Here is a 12,649-nt window from a genome sequence, read left to right on the forward strand (position 1 = left end):
CTCCCCCGGCTGTTAGTGTTCTCCTTCTCCCCCCTCCGCTGGTGGAATGTCCCCCGGTGTCCTCGCATCTCATGCAGGTGTATGGAATCTGCATAAGACGTGATGTCGACAGTCCTCAGACCACCAGAGCAGAGGGAGGAAGAGGCTGCTGGGGCCAGTCTAGTAGTTCGGAAGGAGAGGGGATCGGGTAAGTAAATCAACTTCAATCCCTAGACATAAAGAGCACTTAACCTTTGCAGTACAAGAGGGTCGCCCCAATGCAAGAACAGTTTTTTGGTTGCCCCTGAAATGGCCTTTCAGTCACTTCATCATAATGGAAATTACAATTTTTGGGCCATTTTTGTTCAGAATGTTTTAGTTTTGTTACGATATTCTTCCAGACCCTCAACGTTTCTATCTGTGTGCCCGCGGTCTATTAGGGCCATACAAACGCCCCTGTACATGAATATACTATATTTTATTTTTCCCTTTAAACACTTCATATATATTCTGAACGTGAGAAATAACGCACAAAACTTCTATAGAAAACCACTTTACAGCCACTTTAATTTTCATCAATAAGTGTCAGATTTAGACTAAACATTCGCTCTCGGAGATTCTCCGTCCACGCGCTTCAGAAGGGGGGTGAGCGGCATTCATTCCCTAATGTGTCTGAAGTGCTGCGTTCAGTGTGATGGTACGTGAGTACTGAGAGAGGGATTGCTGTGCGCTTTAGCATGCCAAAAATAACAAGTCCTGTAGGATTCCGGCTGCTTCCAGACGCTCCTTCCCATGCTAAAGTTGCAAAATGATGTCTGGGATGAGCGCCGCTAGGCAAACGGGAGCTAGATGTGATTCAGCGTTCAGTCCTGGGAACACTATCAAGGCCCGATTCAAGTCACAGAAATAGATATTCAGATATTCCTTGTGCTCATAGTCTCCACTCCAAGTCTTTATTATAGCTGCTGTGCGGGGTGTCTCCATGTGACTGTGCCGTCCAATCAGCCTCAGAGTCTAACCACACTGCCCAGTGCACTGTGTAATCCAACAGACCTGATCAGACACGCCCCCTCTGGTCAGACACGCCCCCACTCTCTGGTCAGGTACCCCCCTCTGGTCTGTGTAAGGATGCTTGAGAATAGGGGTGTGGCCAGGTCCATTGCCAAGTTAAAATCTCAACACGAGTCCGTAGGGAGCCAAAAAAAGGTGTAACCCGGCTTTAAGCTGTTACCACAAATGGGATCTTAATCTCCTTACCAACACCAGATTTAAAGCGGAACTCCAGCCAAATCTAATCTCAAGTTTTTGTTTTGTCTAGGGAGCTAAAATAGGTTATATTCACCCGAAACGAGATCCCGGCTTGCTCTTAGGCCGTTCCTTCCAGCCTCCCTCCCCCTCTGCTTCAGCAGTCCTAAGGTCCGGGGAGTCATCACATTCTATATGATGTATAGAATTTGAGGATGCCGAGGGACATACCATGGACATACGCTGGAGGGAGCGGTGTAGGAGCCAGGTGGGATCCGGCCGGGAACTATTATTGAAGTATGGAGTCTGCCCTTGCTGACCTCTCTGAAACATGCTAGGTGCCTGGCTGTATACTGACCCTCTTGTCTTCAGGAGCCCTGACTTCACTGGATGCACACTTGTCCAGATCTGGGACTTTGCTTGTACTGAAGCCAGAGGCCTGACATGACAGCGAGAAACGTAGTGATATCGGGTCAGCAATGGAAGCCGACGTGCCTTAACGGGGCCGGATTTCCCACAAGGCCAACCAAGACCCGGCCTTGGGGCAGCAGGGGTGTGCAATTCCTATCTCCTGATGCCTGGAACATGCAGTTTGGGGCGGGTAGTTGTTTTCTACATTTAGCCCTGCTTTGGGCAAGCAGAGCTAAATGTACAGCGGGGAAGCCGCCGCTTGTTTTGTACAAGTGATCTCAGTGATGTCGCTGAGATCACTTGTATGCAGCCTGCCGATCTGCCATTCTCCATTTGGGGGGGGTGGGGGAGGGGTGCATTGAGGAATCTGGCCTTGGGGCAGCAGAGAGTGAATCCGGCACTGCCTCTAAAAACAGGTTTCCTTTAACTCCGTGTTAGCAGTACACTGATATCAATCAAGACTCTGGTCTACGATGGGGTTAAATCTTGACTTGTAGTTGAGTCCTCAGGACAGCGAAATAGCAGCTAGAAGAGTTTTTAGCTCCTCAAGCTGCTATTGGCTACCAATTTTATGGTCCAATATACAATGCTGCTGACTATATTTTTAGATTAGAACTCGGGCTAGGTAAGGGCAGGTTCACACCATTTTCCGGACCAGATCTGGTCCGAAAAATGGTGCGAACCTGCCCGCAGTTCCAGTGTATTCCATACCAGACAAAATGAGACAACATTTTCTGTTCTGGAACGGACTGCACTGGTGTGAACAGAGGCCAGAAAAAAAAAATAGGGATACATTTTGGGTCTGGAAACGGTCTGGTCTGGAGAACTGGATGTGGTATGAATGGGCCCTTAGTCTTTTGGTTGTTGGGAAATGGTTTGAGCCTCTCAGGTGCATGCAACCTCATCCCATGGATGGATGGCGTATATGGGACTGGTGGTCCTCCACATGGAGATTTCTGTATGAGCCTAAACAGTTTTATTATACAATCTATATATACTGTGTGTGTCTGGCATCAGGCAGCATGGTTCTGTTCTGGAATAGAGGTCGGCGATGACTATGCTGTTGTGTCCGGAGTCAGGAACTGTGGAATGGACGGGGGCGAGGTGTTAGTGTTTCAGTGCTGATGCCATAGTAAGATGTGGGCAGAGACATAACATCTCAGGAATTTCTGAAGACCTCATTGAGGAGGAGTTGACTTTTGTAACAATGTGTCCATTGTATGTTCCTCTTATGTCTTCCCTCAATAATGGAATCTGTCATCTGCAGGAGCCAAATTATCCGAATCCCATTTCCTCAACCAGCAACTCCAGATTGGGAAGGGAACAAAGCTCTTTAAAGAGACTTGGATGTTTTTTGGTTCTAGATATAAATATAAATGTGATCATTCTGATACTCTTATCAGTGTGGAAATGTTTTCAAGGGTCAGTCCACCTAAATCTGATTATCAATGTTTGGTAGATCCCGGAGAATTACATCACCCGACTGTCTCCTCTCGGGACTCTATTGGTGAGATCCCCGAGTCTGTACACCCGCTGTGCCCATTATGAGGGGCCCCCACCATCCCTGTGCTGAGTTCCCGGGTCTGTACACCCGCTGTGCCCATTATGAGGGGCTCCCACCATCCCTGTGCTGAGTTCCCGGGTCTGTACACCCGCTGTGCCCATTATGAGGGGCTCCCACCATCCCTGTGCCGAGTTCCCGGGTCTGTACACCCGCTGTACCCATCCTCTTGTCAATGCCTTTATCTCTCTTTCTATCTAGAAGGACTGCACCATCTTTGTTCAGGTATCATCCAGGGCCACCATCTACTTCCTGGCTCAGAGATGATGCAATGGTGCTTTTGTATATCTTGCCTGTGTTCACAAATGTCTGAAATCAATCAGCCTCTCGCCTTGTTACTTGCTACAAAGTAACAATGTTGCAGACTGATCACTAGGGAAGGGTGAGACTGCGGAAATGCTTCCTCCTGCCTGCAGCAGACTGATCACTGGTGGGAGACTGCGGAAATGCCTCCTTCTGCCTGCACCAGACCAATAACCTCCTCAGCCTGGGCAAAGTTTTGAAATGGTAAAAGTTTTTTAGACTTCTGAGAAATGATACTGTTGCTGTATATTGTGATGTGTCATTTTAGACTTGGAAGGGGCTCTTTATACAATGTTGCTCCAAGGTAACCCGGTTGAACAGCTTTAATCTAATGCTGGTCTTCTCTTCTTGGCAGTGGAACGCTTGGCAGGACTCTTCTCTCTGCCACAGGAAGATGGAAAGGAAGCGAAGCGGCAGTCGCGTCTTCTGGTGTCGATGGCAAGATCCGAAGCGGAAACTCTGGTGAAAGATTATGTGAGTTCAGTTTTTGATCGGTGAATATGTTGGAACTTCTTGCGCAGCCTCGCAGAGGAACGCAAGCACACAGTCTGATATGCATGCTGCACATGGCTTGGAAACGGGGAGGAAGCTGCAGCTTTATTCTCTAACCTATTACAATGCAACAGTATATCTACCATAGATATATAACAGAACTTATAAACACACTGCCATCTAGTGACTAAAATTGTATACTGCAGGAGTTATTGCTATAAGCGCAGTAATGTGTATTCTAACAGAATAAGCTTTGTAAAGTCCATATTTCCCCCCACCTCGGGTTATGTAACATCCTGACATTAAAAACGCCCCCAAATTCCACCTTTTTTATATCAAATATCTCCCATTTTGAATGTCTTACTATTGTTTACACAAATGTATAATTAAGAACTATTCGCCCTTTTTTATAATATCATTTTGTACATTTTTTTTTTTCTGGGTATTTTGGGGAAAAACACCTTTTATTGGTCTTTTAAGTCTCGGTCTAGAGGAGGAACGAGCAGCTCTGCGAGTCAATCAGTACATTGCAGGCTGTAAAAAAAAATCGTTGACCTCCTCATTGGGCAGCTGCCTCTTTAAAGTCCAATTGCAAAGGGGGCGGGTCTTAGACCACGGTGAATTACTTGTCTATGGGTTGTGGTAACGCAACATGCGTGTGTTGCATTTTGAATAGCACCCAACCCATTAAAGCGAGGCATCTGCTTTGCAGCGCACTACAAATGGGGTAGGTGAATGTTCTGGTCCCGTGTGGGGCATTGGTGGCGCATTCAAATGCAACTTCCTTTTAACAGGTCAAGCTCTTCCACAGGGGTTGGGAAAACCACATAACACCACCAGGGGGACTTGGAATAGTCGGCTTCTATTTGAATGGCTTAAACTCCCCCCAACACTTCTTTCTGTAACTGGTTCAATTGGGTTTTTGTCTCTTGCTTGAAACGGCATGTCCAGCTAAGACTACCTTGTTTACACAATGACAAAACTGCTGGACAATTTCACTGCAGAACGGGAGTGTAGTCACCCGATTTAAAAGGAAGTGGGAAAACAAGAGCTTCTAGTGTCCACTGAAACTCTGGCATTCCTCCATTGACTGAAATGAGTTGCAGCTTGGCACCAGAAACCTCATAGAAAATAGAATCTTCTATATGCCACTTACCTATGATGCTCGTTTATCTAAGATACTTGCGAATCCTGCGTTGACAACATCTCCCCGTCACTCTTCCGCAGCACATTCTGTCCCGTGCCACCTAGTTTTATTTCCCGTAACAGCAGATGGCTGTCTCTTCCTCGTTTTCACAGCTGGCCCTCCTTGATGTACACTTGATCTTGTGTAGACATGACGCAGGTCTTGAATGGCATGCAGGAATCGACTTCAACTGAAACGCAGCCTCCTTGGATGTGTGGCATGTATATTCCAGGTGGCTGCAGGCAGCTGATTATACGTAACCTTACCTAGAGGAAGATGTGGGGGGGCGGGAGGAGGCTACACTTTTATTAAAGGGGGGGGATTACAGAAATCCGCTTTTGTGTAAGAAGTAAGGGTAGGAAGATGACTGGAAGTTAGTTTTGTGCTGGAAGGTCCACTTTAATCTCCCACATGACCATGTCCAAGCATCTCAATAAATCACACAGATAATGAACGCTGCATTGTGGGATATGGGTTGGGTGCGTTTTAATGTTCTGTCAGAAAGTTGCCATTGCATAGGAAATTTGGGGTCCTAAAAACTACTGGGGCATTAAAACGTCTTGATTTGCCTCCACAGAGAAGGCATGTGTCTTCTTTTGCCCTTCAGCCTTGGTCAAGGACATAAGTTCCATTGTGACAGATTTGGATCTGATCTAAGCTTCGTGCTGGCTATTTTTAGACTGTTCATTTGACATCCTCTTTAACGTTGAAGCATTTCCCCATGGTGGAGAATATTTTTGGCCTGGCATAGTAACTCTCTCATACTTTTTTCTCTCTCCTACAGCTCAGCCAGCAAGGTTCTCCATTCTCGGACAACGCCAAGCCTCCAACATTGATTATAGATGATCTACCCGTCCTGGATAAGACGGCACTCCCTTCATCTCCATGGAAACGTCTGGCCATTAGCCTGTCTGCCTTCCTTTCTTTCAGAGGTTGGTTGGCTTCTGTCCTCGCCTGGCAGAGGTCGCTTAATCCTAAATCGCGGGATCTTCTCAACAGTTTGGATCTCTCCAGGAATAATTCCCTGGCGATAAGCTCAGCCCTTGGAGCTCTCCTTGGGCAAACCGACCACCCCAGTCCATCTTCACCAACTATTTCCAATGTTTTCAAGCAAAAAGTTGCAGGCTACATGATTTGCAAACATTATTGCGACTGGCTCGCACAAACTGAGAAGGACTTGGTAGTTCTTGTAGCAGAGAGCTCTGTGTAGACCTCATGTGGAAATCTTCTGATGCAACTTTTGTCCTATGCAACTTCTAGTTTTAGACCTGCCTACCTCATTGAGGATAATACTTCTAGATCAATGCTTCCATGTCAAGCTGTCTCAACGCAGCGAAGGATGTCTTCTAACACTCGCCTCAAATCTTATCTCCAACTACTAAATTTTGGTCTGTGAAAATTGACCGCTTATGGGAAACGGTTGCTTGTCTCGCATTTCTTGTTGTGTTTGTAAGACTGGACGCATGAGCTCAATCGGGGCAAGGCCCTTGACTTCTCTGACATATTTGGGATTTGAGCGTCTGAAGTCGTCTTAACACCTTTTCTGAAGAACCACCTGACTTTGGCAGAGCATAAAACAAAGAGAACCGGCCGGGAAGGTCTGTGAAGAAATCCATTTCTTCAGAAATTTGTATCATGAGAACGTAGGTTCCTCAGGGTTGTTGTGAAGATGCACCTAAAATATTTTTTCTAGTTAAATCCGAGTCCCACCTTCTCCAAAACGTAATCTCACTGGAATCTATTTTTATTAAAAACACTTCTTTTCCGCATACCCAATTTGCTGAGATTACTGCGGCTCAGGAGGGGTGATTACCTGAGGATTGAGGTATTACTGGTATTTTTAAAACACAAATGTACAGCTTTGGGTTACAAACGGGTAAGGCGGCGGCCAAGCCCTCACTTGCAATGGCACAAAGGATTTGACGGTTTTACGAATGACTGACAGAGTCTCAGATCACAAGCTTGGACGTATACAAAGGACGGGCAATTTTAATATTACTGTCAGAAAACCCTTCAGCCGTTCTTTCAACACTGTATTGTGCTCTGCACTTTGTGTGAAGTAATTTAATGTTAAAGTGACATTAAACCCTCAGATTTTTTAACATAAAACAATAGTGTAATGTGCGCCTTACTGTAATCCATGGTTGTTTCCCTTCTCTTTGCTGCTCTTCCTTTTAAATCTGTATCTGTTCTCATGCTCTGCAGAACTTCAGTTTTGCAGCAGACTGCCTTGTCTGAGGAATAGATACATGGTGTGTGTGTGTATACGTTTCTATGGGCTTGTAACCTGAGCCAGCACTACAGGAAGAGGCCCTGAGCTGATAAGGGAAGTTCTCCCCCAGCATGAGAAGACATGAGGATTTAAAAGGAAGAGCAGCAAAGAGAAGGGAAACAACCATGGATTACAGTAAGGCGCACATTACACTATTGTTTTATGTTAAAAAATCTGAGGGTTTAATGTCACTTTAAGTATTAGGAATTGGCAATCCTCCTAGTCTGTATTTGTACCATAGCTTTACCTGAAACATTTTTATAATGTACTTTTTTTTTTTTATATAAAAGGTTTGGTAAAAAAAAAAGTGTTTTTGTGGATTTTCTTTTCGGGTTTGTAAAGTGGTTCTGTGGTCTGGTAACAAAGGCTTTAAAATAACATGGTTATCAACTGGTTATACTACTATATACTCCTATATGGAGGTGCCTTGGCGCGGCTGTCACATCTTCTGCAGAAGACGTGTATCGAAACCTCTGTTTTTAAACTTAGTGGTGACAAGTTTTTTGTTTGTTTTTTTTTTTTTTTGCATGCTGGCTTGTGAGTGTCCTGGGAAACTTTTTGCTATGATCCAAAAGGGGGTGGCAACCTCGTGTTCTGTGGGTCGTCGCGCGCCTTCCACTTTTCTAGGTGAGATGCTCCTCTGCCTCCTCCCTAGCGCAGCACTGTCCGTTCCCTCACCAAACAGCCATTCAAAATCTACTGCCCGGCGCCAAGTGTCGGCTTGAGATGGGCTGGCGCTATGGCCACGAGGGAGCTCCATCCATATGTGCATTGCTTACAGCTCCCTCGCATGCCTTGTAGAGGTGCCTGGACCGGAGTGACATCACATTCTGGCTCCCAGCACTTCTACAGGGCGCGCAAGGGAGCTGTACAAGTGCACATATGGATGGAGCTCCGTCACAGCAACCCATACTGGTCCCCAGGCTGAGAATCCACTCCAGTTCTTGTAAGGTAGGGAGACTGGGTGAATTAATGCACTGAACCACGCAATCACACCTACCATGCATTCTTGTGCGAGAGGTGTTGCATTGCCATTGCCCCAAACTCACCTCCCACCCACAGTTTGCCAGCACTGGAATGGAACAAGGCTAAGACGAGGAGTAAACCATCCATGGACATACAGTGGAGCACAATTTCCTTGGTGCTTCAGTCTGGACTGGTCAAAAGAAGAAGAATGGGAAGGAAAGGAGGTGTTTGGGAGGTGATTTGAGTGTTGGAAAAGCAAAGACAAATGTGGGGGTGGGGGGGGAAATGAACTAGCCCAAGTGCAGGGCCAGCTGGAGCATGACAGCTGTGAAGTTGCTACATGGAGATTTGATGGTTTCGGTTCTATGAAGGACCGGACCAGAACAATTAAAGGTAGATTGGAGCTCTGCTTTTAAAGCCTCGTTTCATAATTTTGGATAGTATGGGGGAAGGCTTGAGCCCCTGTCAAGTGTGTGTGTGTGTGTGTGTGTGTGTACCATTTTTGAGATTTCTTTTCACTCAGTCGGGACAGGAAGTGATGGGAAATCTCCCCAATACGGGCACATACACACTTGTGTATTAGTGATGTGTTTTTGTATTAGTGATGCACGGATACCAAGTACCGTAATCTGTACAAGTACAGATACTTTGAGCTACTGGACTAGAGAAAAATCTAAAAAGTTAGGAGGCAGCTGTCATGTGTAAAGCTGGCCGCACACACCTTACAATTACCTGCAGATTTTCTGTGATCAGATGGAAAAAGGTGCAACAGATTCCTCCATCTACACTTAACTGTGTGGATGGAGTAATCTCCACCTGGGCCAATCTGTTGCCCTTTTTCCATCTGACCACAGACAATCTGCAGATAAATTGTAAGGTGTGTGGGCAGCTTTACACATGACAGCTGCCTCCTAACTTTTAGATTTTTCTCTAGTCCAGTAGCTCAAAGTATCTGTACAGAGTACGGTACTTGGTATCCGTGCATCACTAATACACACTTGTATAGGCATCACAGGAACATGAAGTAATAATCTCCCCAATGGAGTCAGGTTCTTCGCGCTATCCAAGCGAGGAGGTGGGACCGGAGTTGGGCTGTAATCGGCACATTTTTGGTCTAACTCAAAAGCCAGAGCCTACCAGGAAACCAACCTTTCCAGAACACCGTCAGCAATGGCAGCCATTCTATCGCTCTTGTTGTATGTTTCCTTTTAAGCCTTGTACATGCATGCTTACTGTTCATTCCATCCTGACAACATTTGCAAAAAAGAGGTTGAATAGTTCTGGGTCCACCATGATGGAACTAGTTTAAGCTGGTATATCTGTAACAAATAAGTCAAGGCAAAAACATAATTGCCTTGACTTATTTGTTAGATATACCATGACCTGGATGAATGAGAACCTTCACATAGTATAAGCTGAGGGGCGGTCAGCGTCTCTCTGACCCTTCATACACATGTATCTTGCCTCGTGACAGATCCCCTTTTAACTCCCTGAACGTTTTTTTATAGAAATGCGTCTGTGAATATTAGTTGCAGCTTCATATAAACAACCTGCTGACGTTTGATTATACCGTTCCAGCAAAGATTTCTTCTTCTCTCCGAGCGGCTGGTTTTAAGTATCAGGAATCTGAGCGGCTCCTCTGAGAAAAAGCAGACGAGGGTCCGGAAGAATTTTATAAGATAATAAACTGTATACAGACGGCTGCCTCAGACTCCTTTTCATAAATTCCTGCCTTCCCTCCAGGAGGCCTTGACAACATCTGCACCGGGTTACCCATTCTGTGGCAATATTTCCTGAGAAGAATCCTTTATCTTGGAACTGGATCATTGTGTCTGACTGGGAGCAATGTATAATAGTTACTCTCCACCAAAATAGCTGCGTCTACGTTTTATCAAATGACCGCCATGATTACCCAATCCCATATCTTCTATAAACTTGTTTCCTGATTCATAAGGGAAGATTCTCTGAGCCATATTGAGCATTCTTATCAATAAGCGCTCAAAATAATGACAAAGGAGAACTATGGGGGGGTCAGGGCTTTTCCCCATAGTTCTTCTAAGGGTCACGGGTAGACTCAAACTATCGTCCTTCCGTCACCCAAAGCTCAGTATACCGCGAGCTACAGCGTGCGGTATACTGAGACCACCGCAGCCGGGACGGATCCCGACATTACTGTCTAGATCCACCCAGCTGCGTGATTGACAGCTGGCTCTGCCTATCTAGTAACCGCCCCCTCCCCCAGTCCATTCCGCCAGTCAGCACTGGAGGAGCGGAGAGGGGGGGAATCCCTGCAGGGAGCTGTGAGTGACAGTCACGGCTCTCTGCAGGGACAGGATTGAGAAGTGAGCAAGCGATGGTATGAGTTCGCTCACCTACTGATCTATTGAGCCGACCTGTGACAGTTTCATTGTCACACGTCGGCTCCAACTATGAGGATGAGCGAAAATCACTCGCCTCATAGTTCTCCTTTAACGCACCCTATACTATACAGCTAGAAGTCTGTGGGCACCTGACCATGACAATTATATGAGCTTGCTAGACATCCCATTTCAAAACTAACAGGGTTAGTCACTAAAGGGTGAAGAGTTTGGAGAAGTGAACAATCTAGTCCAAAATAGCTGATTTGGAAAAATTCCCCCAATGCAGCTCACTTTCCAGCTCAGCTATTTGGCCTAGATTGTTCACTTCTCCAAACTCTTCACCCTTTAGTGACTAACCCTGTAAATGAAGATATAAAGACATGGTTTGAGCAGTTTTTGTGGAGGAACTCTTAGCTAGACATGTGCGATTCGTTTCGTTCCGAATTTAAATTCGGACGAATTTTCGGACATTCGGATGTATCCGAATTCCGAATTCCAGATATAACGAATGCGAATTTCCGTTTCCGAAATTCGTTAGCGGTAGTTCGTTCGACCGTTCATTTCGTTTTCATTTCTTATTCTTTTCGTTCGTTAGTTGCAGCAAAGTGCCTTTAGAGAAGGAGAAAAAAAAAATTTCCCCTCAAATCTCACTTTGTTGCAAACGAATGAACGAAACGAAAACGAAACGAATGTGCGAACGAACTAACTACTGCTAACGAATTTCGTTCGAATCCGAATTCCGAATCCGAATTGACTTTCACACCCGAACCCCGAAAAACGAAATAACACAAAACGAAACGAAACAAATTTTTTACCAGTGCACATGTCTACTCTTAGCCCTCATTCACACAGGAATCGTCCGGCACGTACAGCTCTGTGCTGCGTGCACGGCCGTACCGAGCAGCTCCCGGGAAGGACAGGTGCTGTGTGTGATTACTACGCAGCCGCCGTCCTTCTCTATGGGACTACGCGGCCGTACGCCGCACTACGCTCACCTCAAATGCAGGTCCGTAGGGATGTGTGTTTTCTCGCTCGGACGCAGACAGGATCCATCCTGTCAGCGTACGAGTACACTCACCCACACCCCTACGGACGTGCAGGTTGGGTGAGCGTAGGGCGGCGTAGTCCCATAGAGAAGGACGGCGGCTGCGTAGTAATCACTCCCAGCACCTGTCCTTCTCGGGAGATGCTTGGTACGGCCCCGCACGGAGCTGTACGTGCCGGCCGATTCCTGTGTGAATGAGGGCTGACGAGGGGGGGCGTGTCCGGAACCTAATGGCGGCCGAGCGTCTAATGTGAGCAGCAGCACGCCACCCGCCCGCCTACTGCCCGCTTACAGCCTGCACATACCGACCCCCAGACGACTCGTGGCCGGCGAATTTTCGGTGATTGTTCGGCGGCACCCATCTGTTGAGATGAACCGAAAGAAGACCGGGAAACAGGGTGTGCGCCGAAAGTTCCAACGATGAGTCCGTTGCAGCGGTATATGACGGCTGAGACTACGAACAGAATGCAGGGATCTGCGGCTCGTGCAAGTCTCTCCCCCAGGCAATCTCCACGCCAGAAATCACTGGATTCTTCAGTTCCCGGGCAGGAACAGGGGGGTGAGTTAGAACACTCTATATTGTTACCTCTAGAAGAGATGGTAAAAACTCTACCTACCAAAAACGAACTGTCTGATATGTTTGCTCACTTGGAACAATCATTAAAATCTGACATTGAAGCATTAAAAAGTGAGATGAAACAATTGCTAAATAGAGTGGAAGAAGGGGAGACATAGGCGTCACTACAGGGGGGCAAGGGAGGGCAATTGCCCCCCCTGTTTTATGCTTTGCCCCCCCGTGTGCCCCCCCGCTGAATTAAGCAGCAGTGCA

General features: G+C 46.5%; 1 protein-coding gene across 1 annotated transcript; it reads left to right on the forward strand.

Annotated features, from left to right (window-relative positions):
• The first annotated feature begins 102 nt into the window (after positions 1-102).
• On the forward strand, positions 103-6,517 carry LOC108800807 (cardiotrophin-2-like). Its single transcript, XM_018572817.1, has 3 exons — positions 103-187; positions 3,855-3,973; positions 5,962-6,517. The coding sequence occupies exons 1-3, from the start codon at positions 103-105 to the stop codon at positions 6,385-6,387; spliced, it is 630 nt and encodes a 209-aa protein (XP_018428319.1). The 3' UTR covers positions 6,388-6,517.
• The last annotated feature ends 6,132 nt before the right edge of the window (positions 6,518-12,649 follow it).

This window comes from Nanorana parkeri, unplaced genomic scaffold, assembly GCF_000935625.1.
Source record: "Nanorana parkeri isolate BGI_ZX_2015 unplaced genomic scaffold, ASM93562v1 scaffold2141, whole genome shotgun sequence".
Classification (NCBI taxonomy): domain Eukaryota; kingdom Metazoa; phylum Chordata; class Amphibia; order Anura; family Dicroglossidae; genus Nanorana; species Nanorana parkeri.

What these genes read in the sequence shown, in the direction of transcription:
- LOC108800807 (XM_018572817.1), top strand. Translation starts at nt 103, where the DNA reads ATGTCGACAGTCCTCAGACCACCAGAGCAGAGGGAGGAAGAGGCTGCT. An exon ending in TCGGAAGGAGAGGGGATCGG is followed by an intron (nt 188 to 3,854) that starts GTAAGTAAATCA and finishes TCTTCTTGGCAG; the next exon opens with TGGAACGCTTGGCAGGACTC. An exon ending in AAACTCTGGTGAAAGATTAT is followed by an intron (nt 3,974 to 5,961) that starts GTGAGTTCAGTT and finishes TCTCTCCTACAG; the next exon opens with CTCAGCCAGCAAGGTTCTCC.